This window comes from Aptenodytes patagonicus, chromosome 5 (genome assembly GCF_965638725.1).
Source record: "Aptenodytes patagonicus chromosome 5, bAptPat1.pri.cur, whole genome shotgun sequence".
Lineage (NCBI taxonomy): Eukaryota > Metazoa > Chordata > Aves > Sphenisciformes > Spheniscidae > Aptenodytes > Aptenodytes patagonicus.
The window spans coordinates 81,306,324-81,324,102 of record NC_134953.1 but is presented as its reverse complement, the minus strand read 5'-3'; the positions used below and the strand labels follow the sequence as shown (position 1 = coordinate 81,324,102).

Below are 17,779 nucleotides of genomic sequence, written 5' to 3'. Positions count from 1 at the left end.
AGAAGTTTTCTGGAAAAAGTCTATGACTGTCTTAAAGAAATCAGAAAGTGCATGCTGAAATGGTATACTCAATAGTATGAGAAATTAATCCTAGTGCCTTGGTAGGAAAAGAAATTTTTTAAAAATTTACTTATAACGTTCTGTATGTAATTATTTTCAGGTTAATGCAGCTTATTCAATTTTTTAAACTCCCTGGCCTAATGGGAGAGAAGGGCAGGGTGGGTTTCTTCCAACGGTGCTCACCAGTTGTTACACTGATTACTGTCAGACGGGAAAGTTCCAGGAGTCACGGAGGTGTTGAAGCTGGCTCATACATAAATAAGCCAATGAAGAGATTCACTCTTAAAAAAGCTGCACAGGAAGTTACCCAGTCTTAAAGATATACTTGCTACGTTTGTATGAATGTATTAACTTTTTCATCGCGCTTCCCTATTCCATTTTCCAATTCCTGTTAGAATAGGAATACCTTTTGAAAGCTTTTCCTTTACAGCTATCCGGCTCCATTTCAAAGAGTGTAGGACAAATTCTATTTTTGACTGCATGGATTTCAGTGATTCTCTCTAAACAACACGGATGTTTTTACTTTAAGTAGTTTTCCTTCTAGAAAGAGGTTCAGCAAGTATGTTTTAAATTTCATTAAGTGCTTAATAATACCACTTGTTCTCTGCTTTGTTAGTTTAAGTATGATAAAGGAAACAAGTTACTTTGAGAATGGAGTTATCCTGTCTTGTATTTTTGGTATCATAACCTTCCAGTAAACAGCGACGAGTGGTATTTCCCGACCCAGCAAACTCTGCTAGATTTAGATCTGCAAATCCCAGCTGTTAAGAGAAAGTGACAAAGTTAGTAGTGAGCGTACTACTAAATGAAGGTACTTGCTACATGCACAGTATTGAGTGCCACTCAACAGCAGTTTCTCTCAAATATGAATAAAAGGATGCTCGTTAAAGGGAGTGGCCCAAGGCAAAAAAGCAGAAAAAAACTTTGAGCATCAAATTCTGCATAGCTCTATTTTCAGTTAAAAATGAAAGCCTCGAGAGAAAAAAGAACAGGGAGAGTTTTCTTTATTTTTAAAAGTAAACACATGCAGAAGGGTTTACCTTTATCAACCCTTTCAACATACTAGATTGAAAGAACAAAACATTCTAGTGGTATAATACTATTATATACTTATTAAACACCCTGATGGAGAGTTCCAACACCACTGTGTCACTATAATGCACATAATGAAATCAGGGGTATTAGAGTACTGTTCTGGAATTACTTTAAAAGGGCATAAAAATGACAAGAAAGAAAAGCTAACTCATAGGCAAAATTAGATACATCTCAATTTACCTTTGCATATGCCTTTCCTCCTTTTAACTCCTGGAAAAAAAGACAAAAAGACACACCATTAAGCCATTAAAGATACTGACTGGGGGTTTTTTTTGTTTGTTTTGGTTTTTTTGAAAAGCAAATACTAATCTTCGTTTTAAAATAGCTCAACACACATTTGCTAGGCTATACTGTTGTCATGTAGAACCTGGCATTAATAATGTCCTCGGTGGAGGCCAGCAGGAGACTGTCACCTTGCGCAGGGGGAAGGGTGAGTGCCTGATGCCGACCAGCATTTGGCTCTTGCAGAGTCTAGCCCCACAGGTAGGAGGTGCTGCATACAAAATCCTGGTACTTAGCACAGTTCAAGGCTTCTAAGTTTACTGCTGCTTGCTAGAAGTATCTGCCAAGGGCTAACTTTATAAAGACCGATGAGCGATTCCTTTGCCGTCCTGCTGGAATAGGTGTTCTTTTCAATAAGAACATAAAACCCCATGAATTAGTCAAACTAAGGCAATTAATAGGATTACTACGAAATTCTGACTAGAAGAATACCTGACATGGTTGCAGCTAAAATTTGCTTTATGAAGTTTAGCAGACATTTAAAAATTAAACCGAAACAAGTGAAGAAAGAGCAGGGAAAGAGGAGAGGAGGGAAAAAGAGCTACTCACCTTCCGTACAGACACCCTGCAAATGCAAGTATCCAGAATCCCTGTTGTGGCACTGGCACTGATTTTACACATAAATAAGAACTTTTTCTTCCAGCGGACACAGTTTGCCTGTACTACCTCCCTGCAAATAGAGAACATACGCTTAGTATCAGCTGCATATACCTTCAGGACCATAAAATACAATAGGACAGCTCAAGAACAAACACTGGTTCCACTGTTTGTGGAGCGGTCGCTTCATACAAAATCTGATCCAAGGCCTGAATAATCATCCTTTGTTCTTTTCTTTGTGTAGCAAGACTAACTGTTTCAAACGACCTCGAACACAACATTAGACCTACAGAAAAATTCAACAGCCGTGTGTTTTTGCAAATGAATGAGACCGTCATTTCTCCAGTTTGCCTCAGGAGAGCGAAGTCTTCCTGAGCATCAGCTCCCGGGCACTGTCTTCCAAGCTGCTGAGCTTTGGAATGTGCTCAAGATACCGTCTTTGACAAGTAGTTCTTCAACACAGAGAAAGGCAGCATCACACAAGCAGAACTAGATCAATTTGAGGCCTGGAAAAGTGCAAAGGAGGTGATGTATAATAACCAGATACAAAGTAATGCACTTGGGGCAAACAAGAATTTCAGCTACATACTGGGAGCTTGCCCTTTGAGAGCAAAATAAGACGACTAATATCTGAACGGGTTTGTTCATTGCAGGAGGATTACAACCTGACAATAGGACGCGGCTGAAAAAAAGGCAAAATGCAGGATGCTTTCAGCTATGTTAATGTTGTTATATAAGGCTCAAATGGACACATTATTCTGTTTGGGTAACTCTGGTTGAGCAAGAACAGACTCCAAAATGAACAGGTGCAGGGAGGACAACTAGAAAACTCCTGTATCTTATAGGGAAAAAATCACATATAATAGAAATACACTAAGTAATTCAAACACTTTAGAGACCAAATAACTTTAAGTCAAATGAAAAGTGGTTAGGACCGAAATAAGGCATAATCAAACACCCATTTAAAACTGAAAATTGCAAGGTCTCAAACCACAGAGCAAGTTTCTAGAACAGCCTTCAAATAAGAGAAGTAGGAGAAAAAAAACCGTACTGTATTCAAAGACAAGGTTGGCCAGTTTGTCAGTAGCAGGGGACATAAGGACTGGTGATTCTGAGGGACCTGCCTCGATGACCAACAGCTCCTTTCTACTCCCATGTTTCTAAACTCAGAACTTGGAACGGTGGAGAAACTGTGCTAATTTGTTCTACCGCTCTAATCGTTCAAGTACAGTCTTCGCATATTAAAGCAATATTTGTCCTTTTCTTTCTCCTCCATTTTTCTAATACCTACATTCCTATGTTTTATATTAACTTCCTACAGCAGCTTATTACTGAAAATCCAGTCTGACATCTTTAACAGAGGTAGAATTCTATGGTTCCCCATAAGCTGGAGTCAGAGTTTATCGCCTGTGGAGAAATGATGAATCGCAAGGCTCACGCAAAAGCTCCGATTTGCTGTGCTGGTGAGACTGCCAGCTACAGCACTCACTGGCACCGTGACTTCCTAAGGTAGGAATAAACTAGCCTGCCTAAAATGAGTCAGTTCAATGACCACAACAGACTAACGGATTCTGATGATACAACACTGAGTCATGTTCAAGCATGTGACCTAAAAGGAACGGGCTCTGTACACCATGAGCTACCTACCTTTTATCCGTTATGTTTTATATTGTAAACCTTCCTGTGCTTCGGAAAAAAAAAAAATCCCAAACTGCCAGTATATGAGTTATTTAAATCCAAAATAGAACCTGAATTCAAAAAAGGCAAATTACTAACAGTTACATCCTCTACTGGAAACAAGCTCAAGCAAGAAGTCATCAAGGAAAATACACCCTTAAAGGGATATTTGATAACTGCTAACATTTGTTACACTTAGAAGGCCTAGGAATAACTTGTAGCACTTACATGACAGTTGCTCAACTCTCAGGTAAAGAAAATAGTCAACTAGATGTCCACTGTCAAGCAGAACACAGCTACCCAAGTGCACGGGTATCCGGGGTCTGCATATCCGCAGGTTTCATACACTGTGCTTAAAGATAACGCAACTGCTGAGAACGCTCTTTTTCTGCAGATCACAGTGGTCCAGTAACTTAGAAATGAAATCTCCGTAATTTATTTTTTTTAAAGTTCTTTTTTTCCTAAGTACCATTTTGAGCTTATCCTAAAAACGAAAAAATAAAAGACCCTCTTCTCTCTTAAAAACACCACCACATAAAAATCAGTTTTACCTTTTTCACGAGCTGTATAGCTACGAATTTTTGCTTCAGATAGAGAAGGGATATTTATGTCACTATCTTAAGTCATTAAATTCACTGTAGTACTCTGATCCTTCTGTCAGGATAGATTGAGAACGCTAGAAGCTCTTATGAAACAATACCAACGTCCGCTTGTGAGCACCAGAAGCAAGAGGCCTGCGTTGATACTGAAAGACAATAGACTTGCTCACGCCCTCAACCCTGCTGGTAGCTGCCCTAACTTTCAGGAGCTTGTTAGGCTGAAAAGATTGAACAGGAAGGTGTACTTGAATGCAGATTAACTAAGGGATATGGTTGGTCAGGATTTTCTTTCACTAAAACCATCACATTTTGGCACACTGGTAGTATTCCTTCCAAAAAAATCCAAACGCGTGGACACAAAAAATCCCAGAATCAGGTTTTATATGTAGTTTCAGCACAGCGTACGGATCTCAGTTTTAACACACCACTATAATAAAAAACCCTCTACATTAAGAGGATAATTACAAATGCTGTCGCCTAAACAAAGTGATTGTCGTAGCCGGCTGTCTGTTCTACTGGACTTCAAAGAGTTACTGAAATTAAACCTTACCGGAAATATCTAATCAATACTAAAATGCATACAATTATACAAACCTTTATTAAGTTTCAAAAAGCAAGAACTCTTAACAATCCTTTGACTTAAGCTCTATCTCTAGTCTCAGATCAAGGCATATCAGCTATGGCCATGAATCCACAGGGAGCCTGCATTTGCACATTACTATGCACCCAATAATACCTGCAAAACAATCCAGCCTCAAGAGTCCTTTTGGAAACTAGAAGCAATGTAGATGTTCTGCTATTCATTACAAGGCTATAAAACAATGCTACAAGACTGAAAGCGTTCACTTGTCATCCCTCCTCATAGCATCTGCTCATCATACGAGTAGGATGGTTGGCATCACCCTCACCACCCTTCCCTCATCACCCAGGGTACCGTTGGGACTACCAGTAACGGAATCGCTTCTCCTATTTGTCATTTCACTGAGTTCTTGGAGTCTTTTTACATCTGTAACATTTCCAGTTATTAATAATACTTTTTCCTACAAATAATGCCTGTGATTTTCTGGATGTGTCTGTAAACTCATAAGGTCAAAATAATGTACCAAAATCTTTGTACAGCTCAGTATTATGGTTCAGGTTATGTTTCTGCTTTTCAGACCAGCTTTCCACCTCTGTGGCAAACTACAGTCAAAGCAGCTTTGCATTGTACGGTTATATGCTATTCCAGATATCACTAACATTATAGTAAAAGATAGTTTAGTGACTGTTAAATGTAGTATTTTTGCTTGTAAATACAAGATAGATGTAAGTAACATCTGCTTGATAAATGTAAGTGTCCTTAAAACCTTTAAGGATCTTGAATTTATTTCAACAAACCAATACTACTATATCATTGTTTAAGTAAGGAAGATAGCACAAAAACACTACGCTTTTGGAAGACTCAATCCACAGGTCAGGATTTATTCAGGCAAATAATTTAATAAACATTAAATAGGATGATCAGGTTTTTAAGTTCTCTTAGAAACAAGAAATTAAAAGTTACAATAAAAATGCCTCAGTTATAGATATTGATGCTCTAATTCTTATAAAAATAAAATCAGGTAAAACCAGGAATACCCCTTCCTCCTCTTAAGGACCTCAAAAAAGTGTCATTAGTTTCTTTCACTTGCACGTTGTTTTAGAAACCAAGATATTTGAAACGTTTGTACCTAATGTGCAAAAAAACCCCAACCAACCCCCCTCTCCCCAAACAGTTCTTCTAATGCCATTATACATTTAACATATTTTAATGAAGGTAATTTTTGTGTGAAGAAAAGCATCAGCAAGTTATTCCTCTCATGCGGAAAAGAACAAGTCAAATAATCAGAACATTCAACTTTTAAGAGCAGTGTCTAAGTTTCTGAGATTCGTAGTTCAAGTGCAAGGCCTTTAGAAAATGAAGAGTTATATTGATTGGTTACTATGGAAATGAACCCAGATAACTCCTTGGCAACTGTGCCTGTGCAACAGGGCACGCTGGAGAAAGCTTTCCGTTATGAGTCAGCTTCCTATGAGCCTCACAGTCACTTCACCACATGCAAAGCAAAAACAGTTGTTTTATGAATCAAAATATATCTTAGTTACTAAGATGCATTCAAATACATACTAGGTTGTCGTGCTTTGGTGTAACTTAACGAATGCTGTCAGTAAGACCTAACCAAGAATAAACTGAATAGACAGATATTTTAAGATAAACTGATTCCAAAGTATAGTTTAAGTTACCATCAATTTAACAAATTAAGTGTTTTTTCTTTAGAGGGACAATTTCACATTGACTAAATTTCAAATGAGAGATTTCAGCTCTAGACAAGTCTTTTTCTGTATGTGTTTTAGGTACTGTACACAATTGGCATTTACAATGATGAATAAAAGTCTTGGTTTTTCTCTTCTGACCCACAAAAGAGAAAATCAACAAGAAAACTGACACAAAACAAACAACAAATCCTAATCCAGTCAACCCCTCATCCTAATTTGTTAACAAGTGATGGGCTCTTTTTTTTTTCTTTTGAAGGTGTTTGTGACCAGCAGACAGTTTGTTCATTTCCACAGGGATAAAGGATGTGAATAATGGCTTGTTTCAGCAACTAGCCACAACTGCAAAAATAAATCACTTTTAAGGACCTTAAGTGTCATGGGAAAAATCCCTTCTTGCCAAATGGAAAAGCTTTAGCATGAGAGGCTTAGAAATAAAGAAGCCAAAACTCCTTGTGGGCATTTACCAAAATACTGTGTTCCATTAGTTAGAAAATTGTTTATTCAAGTTTTTATCTGAATTATTCTAGACAGCCAATTATGACATTTAGCCATATGGCAATGATTATGTTAAACGGATTGTTTTTCTAGTGCAATTATTTTAGAACCATTGGTCACCAAAGAGACAACAAATTGTGAGCATTTGTTTTCAGTTTTAAGATGCCATTCAGTCTTTATATCAGACTACTTTCACATGAAACTACTTCTAGAAATACTTTTGGAATCAATTGGCTCAGTACGGTTCTTTATGTTAAGGAAAGGGGTGTTTGCTTAGACATCTGACAGCTTTTGTACAGAACACGAGTTACCTGCTCACTATAAATACCTTGAAAAAATAGGGTTTTCAACTCCACGAGATAAATGGGAATATTATTGTTATAATTATTATTTTTTAAAGCTGGTAGTTTGATGGGAGGGTTGCTTTGGACTTCTAAGAATTGTTGAGGCCAGGTTCTTAAAGTCCAAAGTACAGTGAATAAAATGCCTTTAGAAGAGTTATCTCTGAACGAGTGCAACTTTTCCAATATTGCCTAAGTTTTGCTTGCTTCTTTTAGGGGAAAATATATCACGTTGATGAGACAGCGCAAGAGAATTGAGGCTGCTGCAGCTCCACTCCCCAGATCCAACCAGCAGCGAGGCTGAAGATGCAGTCCCGGTAAGCACCCCCCCACACCACACTTACACAGCCGGACACACAGATCACAGACACACAGAGCACTGGCAGAGACAGCCAGCACCAACAGCCTCACCCCACTCCCCTCTCTGGCTGAACAGGACAGAGGTCTGCAAGCAAGACCCATATATATATATCTATATATGTATATATATGGCTCCCAGGCTATACCACCTACTCAACAGGTAGTCTGGCTTGATCCCTGATAGCATTTATGCACTCGCACACCTGCACGCGCTCCAGGTGCTGGCACCACGGGCACACGGGTCTCTGACTCCTGGTCCCACCCCAGTGGCTGGCACTTAGTTTCACTCATCTGGCCTCTCCGGTTGCTGGCACCCAGGCACACGGGTGCACTGGCCCCCGATCCCAGGCCAGTTGCTGGCACGAAGACTCTCACTCACACCAGTTGCTGGCACGACGGACGCACAGGCCCCTGTGACCCACAGTCCCGCTCCCGTGGCTGGCACTTAAATCCACTCCCTCAGGTCTCTCCTGTTGCTGGCACCAGAGACACCCGGGCCCTCTGATGAAGAGTCTTGACTCCAGTTGCTGGCACTCAGACCCCCCCCATACACACGGAACAGAGAGCCCTTACACCCAGGAAAGAGTTAGAAAGTCGTTTAATATGAAGATACAAGAGTCTGCGCTGACTAGGAACAGGGCATGGCCAGACAAATGTACCAACCAGCAAACTATTTATGCCTAACTGGCCTTTTGATCCCCTTACCTCTCTACTTTACCCACAGTTGTTCCTCCCCAAATCACCTAAATTCATCCCTTCCTCCACCTTTAGTTCCTCCCCTAAACATCCCATAATAAGCCTCTTCCCCTGCATCCCATGGCGTGTCTCATAGCGCTGTGCAGCAACTCCCTTTAGTCCAAAAGGTGCTTTAGTGTTGGCTCAATGCGATGGGTTTCCTGCCCGGACAGCGGGGCCGAGGCTCTCCTGGGACAGCCCTGGGAGGGGCCCGGACAGGCTGTCCCCTTGTCCAAGTCCACGATTTCAGTTCCACACCTGCCTCTGTGTCCCTGGGCTTGTGTAGATGGGCCTTTGATGGGCTGATGGCTCCTGTGACAGGCCCGGGAGTAGCTGGGGTGGGTATTATTTTAGGCCCCCCACCCTCCCTGCCTTTGTTTCCTGCGCTGGTTTGTGGGTGTGCATTAAGCACTTATCACCTAACCTAACAGCTTCCTTTGATCAACCCTTGGCTGAATAAACGTAGTACAGTTAGCTCTGTCCTTCTGATACAAATAGTGTTTAGTAGATTGGAATAACACCGTTATTTTTAGTGTAGGAAATAATCTTTTAAAATGGGAACAATATCCCATTCATATATATATTTTATATATATATACTTTTTTAATACATCTCTCTCTCTCTAAAAAACCAAACATCTTTCTTCTGCAGAATGCCAGAGCACCTAACAAAGAATGCCAATGTCATTCCCACCAGAGACAGGAATGAAGGCATTAGCCTATAATCTAACAGTTTGTCAGCCACACTTCCAGTGTCCGCAGTGGTTCAGGTACTTTACAGTAAGATTTGACCTTTCCTCGGCTATCTTTAGCATTAGGAAGGCATTGTTGGATATAGAGTTCTCATTTATACTAGGGAACACATAATGGTTTGGCATGCAAGAGAAGAATACCCTCTTGCACCCCTCTTACCCAAAATCTACTTCCATTTCAAATTTGTGCAGTCTCACAGTCGAGGGAAAGACATAGGTACCCGTGCAACAGGCCCCCAGAGCGATTGAGTGGCTGTCTTACCAGTCCACTTTCAAGCAAAACATTGTGCCCTGCTGTCCAGCCTCCCAAGATCTGCCAAGCGGCTTGGTATTTGTAAAGCGTTAAGATCCTCAGAAGAAAATTACTCTTACTACACAGAAACGCAGCCTTGTTTGGTTTAGATCCACACAGCTGAAGTGTCCAACAATATGGTTTACACGTCTTTTCTTTTAATATCTCCGGTGTACACACAAACATAAACAAGATCACCCGACAGAGAGATCCTTCACTTTCAAATTAAACTGAAGTCCTTACTGCTAAGTTGATAATGGGAGTAGAAACAAACACAAATAGACAAATATGAAATTAACACAGGTATTTTACAGCAAATAAGAAGAGATCTAGCACTAACACCAGAACCAATTTTATTCAAATGTATTCTATGCATCTAATACCCGTAACTTAATATACACATAACACGTGCTGCCCATGCATGTACCAATTCCAACCTCATCATCTTTAAAGAACGTTGAGCTACAAAGGAGCAAAAAATATTCAGTATAACTTCTCAAATACCAAGCTCTACTTTAAATAGTTAAGTTGTCAAATAACCAGAATGCTAAATTTAGTCTTCATATAGAATGATGCGTCTCTTGAAGTTAGAGCTCAGAGCGTGATCTCCAAAGTATACACTGTAGTAATAAACTTATGCAAAGATTCAATTTATTTCCTATATTCAGGAAGAAATAGTTTACTTTTCCTTTAATATTCTGTGTTTCCTCGATGCCTGAGTCGTATAAGAAATACATTCTCTCCAACAAAAACATTTTTTCCTAAGCATTGAAAAAAACCCCAACAAAACCAGTCATTTACAAACAGAGCTTCAATGTTTCACAAATTTCAGCACTAAGCAAACCAGCAAACAGCTGGCTCTGCAGGAAGAGCTCCACTTGTTTACAGTGCACAACTCCCCAGTTAATTTGCTGTTAGTACATGCAAAACTTTAACAGAGCAATCATTTTCTATTCCACATGTTTTTACTCATAATAAACACGTTAAATCTTTAACTAGCAACATTTCATGTCAAGTATTTCTTATAAAATCGGTATAAGCTGATCATCACATGGAAATAGAGCTGCTTTGGAATACTTTTACATATGAAAAACTGCTGGTTACAGACAAATGCAGAGACGTAAAGTGAATTAGCACTGTGAAGGGCAAACTGCATTAGCAAGACTGTAGCCAGCAGTTCAAAGGAAGCGATTGTTCCCCTCTGTTGAACATCTGTGAGGCTGTATCTGCAGCACTGTGCCCGTTTTTGGGGCCCTCCCAGTAGAAGTAAGACACTGATAAACCAAAGCAAGTCCAGGGGGTGTGAGATGAGGGTCTGGAGTCAGGGATGAGGAGGATGAAGCACCTGATGCAGGAGAAGTTGGGAACATGGGATTTTTACAATCTGAAGAAGAAGTGAAGGAAGATCTAATTGCTATCTTCAGCCATCTCTGTTGAGTTAGAGAGAAGATGGAGCCAGACATTTCTTAGTGGGGAGTGGAGAAAGGAAAAGCAGTAACAAGAGAAATTCCAATAAAATAAGGGAAAAAAATGTTCACAATAAAAGCGGTGAAGCAGAGGGGCAGGTTGTCTGCAGAGACCAGAATCCCCGTTCTTACAGGTTTTCTAAAGTTGACAGGACAAAGCTCTGAGCTCCCTGATCTAACTGAAGTTAGTCTTGCTCTGAGCAGGAAGCTGGACTACATGATCTCTAATACTCCCCTCACCCTAAACTATTCCATGAACAGAAATAGTCCTTAAAATATGAAGGCAATCAGGTGCTACGGTGCTTGCAAATGGCAAGTTTATGACAGCAAATTACCGTGCTCCATGTACTGTGCTGGGGTCGGGGGGGAAACCCCCCACCACCAGCTCTTTTAAACCAAAGTGCCTATTCTCCCGCACAAGGCAGACACATTAAGCATAAAAGCTTCCCCCCCCCCCTTTAACAGATGCCCATCATGCATGTCTTTTCAGCTTTTTCCTAAAAAGCCAGCTGTTGCTGTATCTCTTACAGCAACAAAAGTCTCACAAGAATGAGCCCTTTTCGTAGTTGCAATAACCAGTTACATCCCATGCAAAACGCGGTCTGTACATTTTCTTATCTCCTATGGTAGCCCAAAGATGACGCTTCAGATCTGATTTTATTTTCTTTACTCCTTTGATTAATCCTTTGATTTTCCTCCAATCTGTTTCAGAGATTCGATTTCTTCATCCCTCTTATTTCCACACTGTTACTCTTCCACCTTTATACATGAACTCTTCCGTTAATATTTTAGCCTTCGTTTCCTCCCCTTCAGCCCTGTCCAGAATATCCACACCAATCCTTGTACATCCCGTTACCTTCCTCAAGCATATTCTCTAAGTCTGTTGACTAAACCCGGTTTATTATAACTATTAATGAAAGACTGAAGAGGTACGAAGAAACTACATTTAACAAAAAAAAAAGTTATAATTTGTGTAGAGAACTTCCCCTTCTTACTTCTTCCTCTCTACAGAAGGACAGGGCCTGGAAGCTCTTCAACCCACAATCTCACAACTGAGAAAACACTAAGTGGACATTTGGGAATCTGAAAAGAGCAGCTACAAAATTGGAAGCCAGGATTTTTATCCCACCGCGGATTTGCCTCACAGCACTTGAAAACTTACTTTGTTTCAGTTTATCCAACTGCAAATCTGGTTACAGCTGAAAAGCTCTTAGAAGTGGCATTATCCCTTACCAACTGTGAAGACTGTCAACAGGATTCATAGATCACGCAGGAAGGTGAGAGCGATAGGGACAGTAATTCCATGTCACCGGTAGGCTTTTCTAACAAGTATTTTGTTTAAAAACAGAAAGCTGGTTAAGCTATGTTACTATCAGGAGAAATTTTCCCTTTCAGATGCAGTAGCAGCAACAGAGAAAACCATGGTTAAAAAGCAATTTGAAGAGTCCAGTGAGGCAGAAAATGTACTTGCTGGAGTCACAAAACCCAGATGCAGTTTTGGGCTGTCGAGAAGGAGGTAGCTAAGCATCACTTAGATCGCTTAGATATTAAGCATCTGTGAGAAGTACTTCTTACCTGGAAGATAAATCAATTTCTACAGAAGACAATTACATACTCTCGCCTGTATCTATTAGGAGTAAGAACATATTCATGCAAGTAATGCAACATCCCCGAGACTGCCTCTCAGGACTCAAGAACGTGCTGTCCATAAAAAAAAAACTTCCCTGGAATCTGTTGGAGAATAAAATGTTTTGATGAAAAAGTTACAGTTCTCAGCCGCCCCTAATCTGTCTGTCACACAGATACCGATGATAATCAGCTGCTTAGTTTTGAATGTGGTTTTGTAGAAGAAGGGAGAGAGAAACACCAGCAGTCTGAAGTGTCAGAAATCAGATCTCAAAGGCAGGGGAATATGACCAAACCGAAGACCGCAGTCGTAAGAACGCACCGACTGAGAAGTCCTTTCCTTGAGTGGGGTGTGGGTGGAAATCAAGCTAAAACTGTGACTACCAGGCTTACAGCTACTGTAGCCTCAATCTATACAGTACAGTGTTGAAAGTACACCCTCGAGAAAGAAGATCCTTTACTTTCCAAAACTTCTTCGGTTTCCTCATATCCCATCTGTTCTTTTGCTGCTGCTTGAGCAACAACTCAGCCTATGAGCAGTTATCTACTCTAGGAGCCCATCAATTATTTCTTCAGCCTATTAAAATGAGGGCAGTTGCAGACAGCCTGTACTTTCAATATATTTGTCTGCATTAGACTAGCCTTGAATAAATATGCTTAGTATTTAGTCAAGTCTATACCTTAAAATAGTATTTTTTCTGTTCAAAGTATTCATAGGTGTAATTTCTGCCCTGGAATGATCTTCTGTCCTTTCACGGTGCAATAGACATTATGTGCACAGTATTTCATGACCAGACAGTGTATATCCTGGAATCTGCACAAGTATCACGTATTAACATATCCAAGTTCAAAGAGAGATCTCTATTATCATTGGCCCAGGGAAAAACAGAAATGGGGAGAGACACCTTTCCACATAGGAAGCCAGGCTTAAGCTAGAACATTTTCTAAATGAAAATGAGGTTTGTTAGCGTAACTTCACATACATCCACAGTCTCTTTGCTGAAAATCCACCCTTTGTTATAAAATCTAAAAAGACTGTTGTAAAGATCCAGAAGTCCTATTAGAAAGCCATTCCAAAAAGGGGAGGGTGGAATTACACTGTATGGCGGATTGGCAGTTTCCTAAAACAACCACACAAAACCTCCCCCCTCCCACAACTCCCTTGGAGGTTTTCCATGTTGTCGAGTCAAAGCTCATAACCCATTCATTCTCCCCAGAATTCCAGGGTCCTGTTCCGGCACAGGCACTCAGATGTTCCCCCCTCAGGTTTAAACACTGCTACTACTTGGCTGTTCAGTGTCCTTTGATCAAAATATTATTTGACAGTACCAGATTACTTTAAAAAGTTGAATATTTTGTCAGGTAATTAAGCATTTAGCATTATAATACAGAATTTTCGTTTTCTACAGAAATATTCACAAATATGCATAGGGAGGTTTCAAATAGAAGTTGTCAAATTGGAGTTCTAAAAAACTACGTGCAAACACAAAAAACCGGAGTGATGTGTAAACAGTTAATACGGTTGCTATTTATAGACAAACCAGATCGTGGTGTACTGCACTATACAAGCTGGTTTTATCTGGTCACAGAATTTCTATACGCTTCAGGCACAGTCTGTGTCAGCCAGAAACGTACTTGGACTGACAACAAGTCTCCAATACCACGGACCGTGTCTTCATAACCTATTTCTTACGTATCTCTTTCTCAGTAAAGTGAAAAAAATATTTTTCGGTAGCTTAAACTTTCATCTGTCTTCTTTTTGTCCCACACCTCATCGTTCAGGGGACGATCTAGGTACCACCTCGCTTGCAGGATCAGGCCGTTAATCATTCACACAGGGATGCAAAAAAGACCGCTTGCGTCTGTTTTCGTTACAACTCACTACGTATAGGCCTTTATTCCAGTGCTGCCAGCGTGTGTTTTTGGGACATTTCTTTCTCAGTGAGTAAGCTTTGGAAAGAAAATGCTCATAACGTTAGGCTGGTTTACAGCTTGTTGATACGACTGCCTGTTATTTATTTATGGCAAGAGGCAGCAGGGTATTGGTTTGTATCAGTACCAACTTGAGAACTTAATTCTCAATAACGTCTCCCCCAAAAACGATAGTTTACTAGACCGCAGTCAGTAACAAAAATAAAAGCTATTAAGAAGACACGGTCAGTTTTTCCACATATTACACAGTATTTGAGATGAGTTCGTATATTACTTTCTGAAACACAATGGAGTTCTTCAGACTTCTTTTATAGCGCTACGAAGATCACTGCTTTAAGGATACGACTGCCAGCTCACACTGAAACTAAGAAACGCACGCAACTGGAAGACGATGGCCATTAGAAAGAGTTTGCAACTGACAACTTTTGAAATGCTGCCACTCTGATGTTAACTTAATTTCTTCCTTATTTATTCAGACCCTTGCTGAATCACTGCTGTGAAAATCCGTCTGTTAATTCTTAAGCCAAGAGCAAAGGCACTCCCTAAATTGGCACTGAAGGATCACTGCAGAGGAATTCTTTACCTTCCTACCAGCATACCTCAGCGCTTCTCAATCCAGCAGGAATGGGCCAGTTACACTCACAGGGACTTTGATACACGTTTCACTGCTGTTCGTATTTTTAAGCCATACCCCAAGAAAAAGAAAATGGAAGAATTTCAAAGCTTCTTTGACGCCAGCACAATACTTCAACACAATTCTTTACATCGTCACGCTTCCACTGACACTTCCTACGTACACGTACTACCTCCTATCACGCATATTTTACTCTAACACACTGTTCACGTTCATAAAGATATGCCTGTATGCTTTCAAGCTTGCAATTGCAGCATCATAAACAGGCAAGGCAAAAAAGGCTAAGATCACAATAATGTATCACATCAGCTCAGCTGAAATCAACTCCTTTAAAATAGAGATACTGTCCAGAAGATGTATGTCAGCCTGTGAAAATGACTTCAAAGCAGCAAGGGCTGCATTAGGACAGTAATGGCACATTAGTGCCTGAAATCATGATTATCATCATCATCTATTACTCATGAAGAAGTGGCTCACAAGAAAAACGTTGAGGAAAAGAAGAGACATGAAATGAGAACAGAGCACTGCGGAGTTGAAGACCCTCCAACCTTACAGAAGAAAAATTAATCTTTAATTATCCATGCTAGTATAACGGAATGGTTAAATAAGGAGGCTTTAGGCCAAAGTTCCATTTTTATGCTCTTTATTCTCCCCGATTAATTCTATTTACGGAATCAAAAGCAGATAATTTAGCAAGCTCTGGAACAGCAGTATTTTAATAAGAAAGTAACTGAATATTCATAGATTCGTTACTGGTTTCTGTCTGCTCCCAGAATTCTATGAGACATTTTTCAGTAAATCCTTTCCGTAACAACATTAAAGTAATACAATAACCCGTACAACATGAACAAGTGCAATGAGAGGGCACCTCCTCCTCCCCAGACCTGAAGCCACAGCACACCCTTCCTATTGACAAGGTTCTGCCCCTGCCTGGTACCCGGAAAAAATTAACCCACCTGCACTCTGCTTACCCATCACCACCAGCAGATCGGGGAGCCACCGTCACAGCAGACGATGGCTCTCTTGCTGAGGCACAAAAGAAGAAGAAAAAAAAAAAAAGACACCTGTCTACAGCTGCACTTGCACCGCAGAATTAAGCACGAACAAAGTCAGTAAGGCATATGAGCTGAATATGTACAGGAATAAGAGAGTGCTTCTCCAGGAAACTGTTTATGTTAACTCTCCTTGTAAACATCCACAGCACGAAACACAGAAAGCCAGCGTCCAACAGAATAAACCATTAAGGTCGCAGAACTCGCGTTCACAGGGGACAGCTCTGACTTCAGACTTGGTGGCAAGAAATTTCTTCCCCTCCCGTTACCCGTGCAATCCGCAGGCTTTATAGCTCGAGGCGTTATGGCACAAGGCACCGGTTTCTCTAGGACAACCCTCATCCACTCAGGGATTCATCTCCCCTGTTATTCAGTGTTTAAGAGCCTCAATATTTATTTTAAAGCGTTACGACTTCAAGCAGCGAGCGGCCACGCAGACGAGGAGTCTACAAGCGCTCCCACATCGATTCGATCGCCGTGGATGATCCAGCATGGCAACGCGGACGGGATGAGAAGACGGCCAGCCCGCCCGGTGGCAAGCCGTGCCACGGGAGCTTTGAACGACCGTGCCCGCGTCCCTTCCCGAGGGGAAAGGCGAGCGGCACGCCCGCAGCCGCCGGCGCTGGCCCCGGCTGGAGACCGGACCCGCCAGAAGCCCCGGGGCAGGCGCGGGGGGGGGGGGGCAGCGGCGCGGCCGCTCCCTCCCCCGGGTCCCCGACCCCCGCCCGCCCGGCCAACGGCCGCTGCCCCGCGGGAGCCGGCCGAGCTCCAGGCCCCCGGCCTTGCCCCCGTGCGGGGCGCTGCCGAGGGGACCCGCGGAGGCGGCCGGCCGCCCTGGCTCTCGGGGTGGGGGGGACGCGGCTCTGCGGAGGCGCCGACTCGAGCCGAGCCCGTCGGAAAGGGGCGGCCGGGCCGGGGCTGCCTGCGGGGGAGCGGGCGCCCCGGCAGCCGCCCGGCTCGCGAGCCCCGGAGGCACCTACCGGGAGGACTCCCCGCCGAAGCTGCCCCCGTCCAGCAGCCGCACCTTGCAGAAGAGGATGCCGTTGACGAAGGGCACGGAGGAGAGCTCGTCCAGCTCCAGCTCCACGCGGAACTTGAACTTCTTCTTCTTCATCATGATGAAGGCCATGGGCCGGGGGCTCCCCGGAGGCCGCCCCCGCGCCCGCTCAGCGCCGCGCGGCAGCTCCCCTCCGCGCCGACCGCCCCGCTCCGCTCCCATGCCCGGAGCGAGGGCGGCGGCACCGCCGGGCTGGGCCGGAGCGCTGGCCGCTCCCAGCTCAGCCCCCGGCCGCCGCGGCGCCTCCCGGCCAGCGCTTACATGGCAGCCGGCGCCTCCCTTTCAAACCCGCCCGCCTCCGCTCCGCCCGCTGCCGGCAACGGCTGGCGGCGGGGCGCGGCCGGCAGAAGCCGTCCGCCGGCGCTGCCGAGCCCCGGCCGCTACCGTGCGAAGGCTTCGGTGCCGGCGTGTCATTTCGCGAAGGAGTTGGCCG

The 17,779-nt window shown here is 42.6% G+C and overlaps 1 protein-coding gene across 1 annotated transcript in view; it reads right to left on the bottom strand.

Annotated features, from left to right (window-relative positions):
- Nucleotides 1-17,508, bottom strand: part of EEIG2 (EEIG family member 2) — a 28,848-nt gene extending 11,340 nt beyond the window's left edge. The window contains exons 1-4 of the mRNA XM_076337941.1: nucleotides 17,270-17,508; nucleotides 1,987-2,107; nucleotides 1,336-1,365; nucleotides 705-821 (exon numbers count right to left, since the gene is read on the bottom strand). Of these exons, the coding sequence (XP_076194056.1) occupies nucleotides 705-821; nucleotides 1,336-1,365; nucleotides 1,987-2,107; nucleotides 17,270-17,508 (507 nt within the window). The remainder of the gene's footprint in view (nucleotides 1-704; nucleotides 822-1,335; nucleotides 1,366-1,986; nucleotides 2,108-17,269) is intronic.
- Nucleotides 17,509-17,779: the final 271 nt, after the last annotated feature.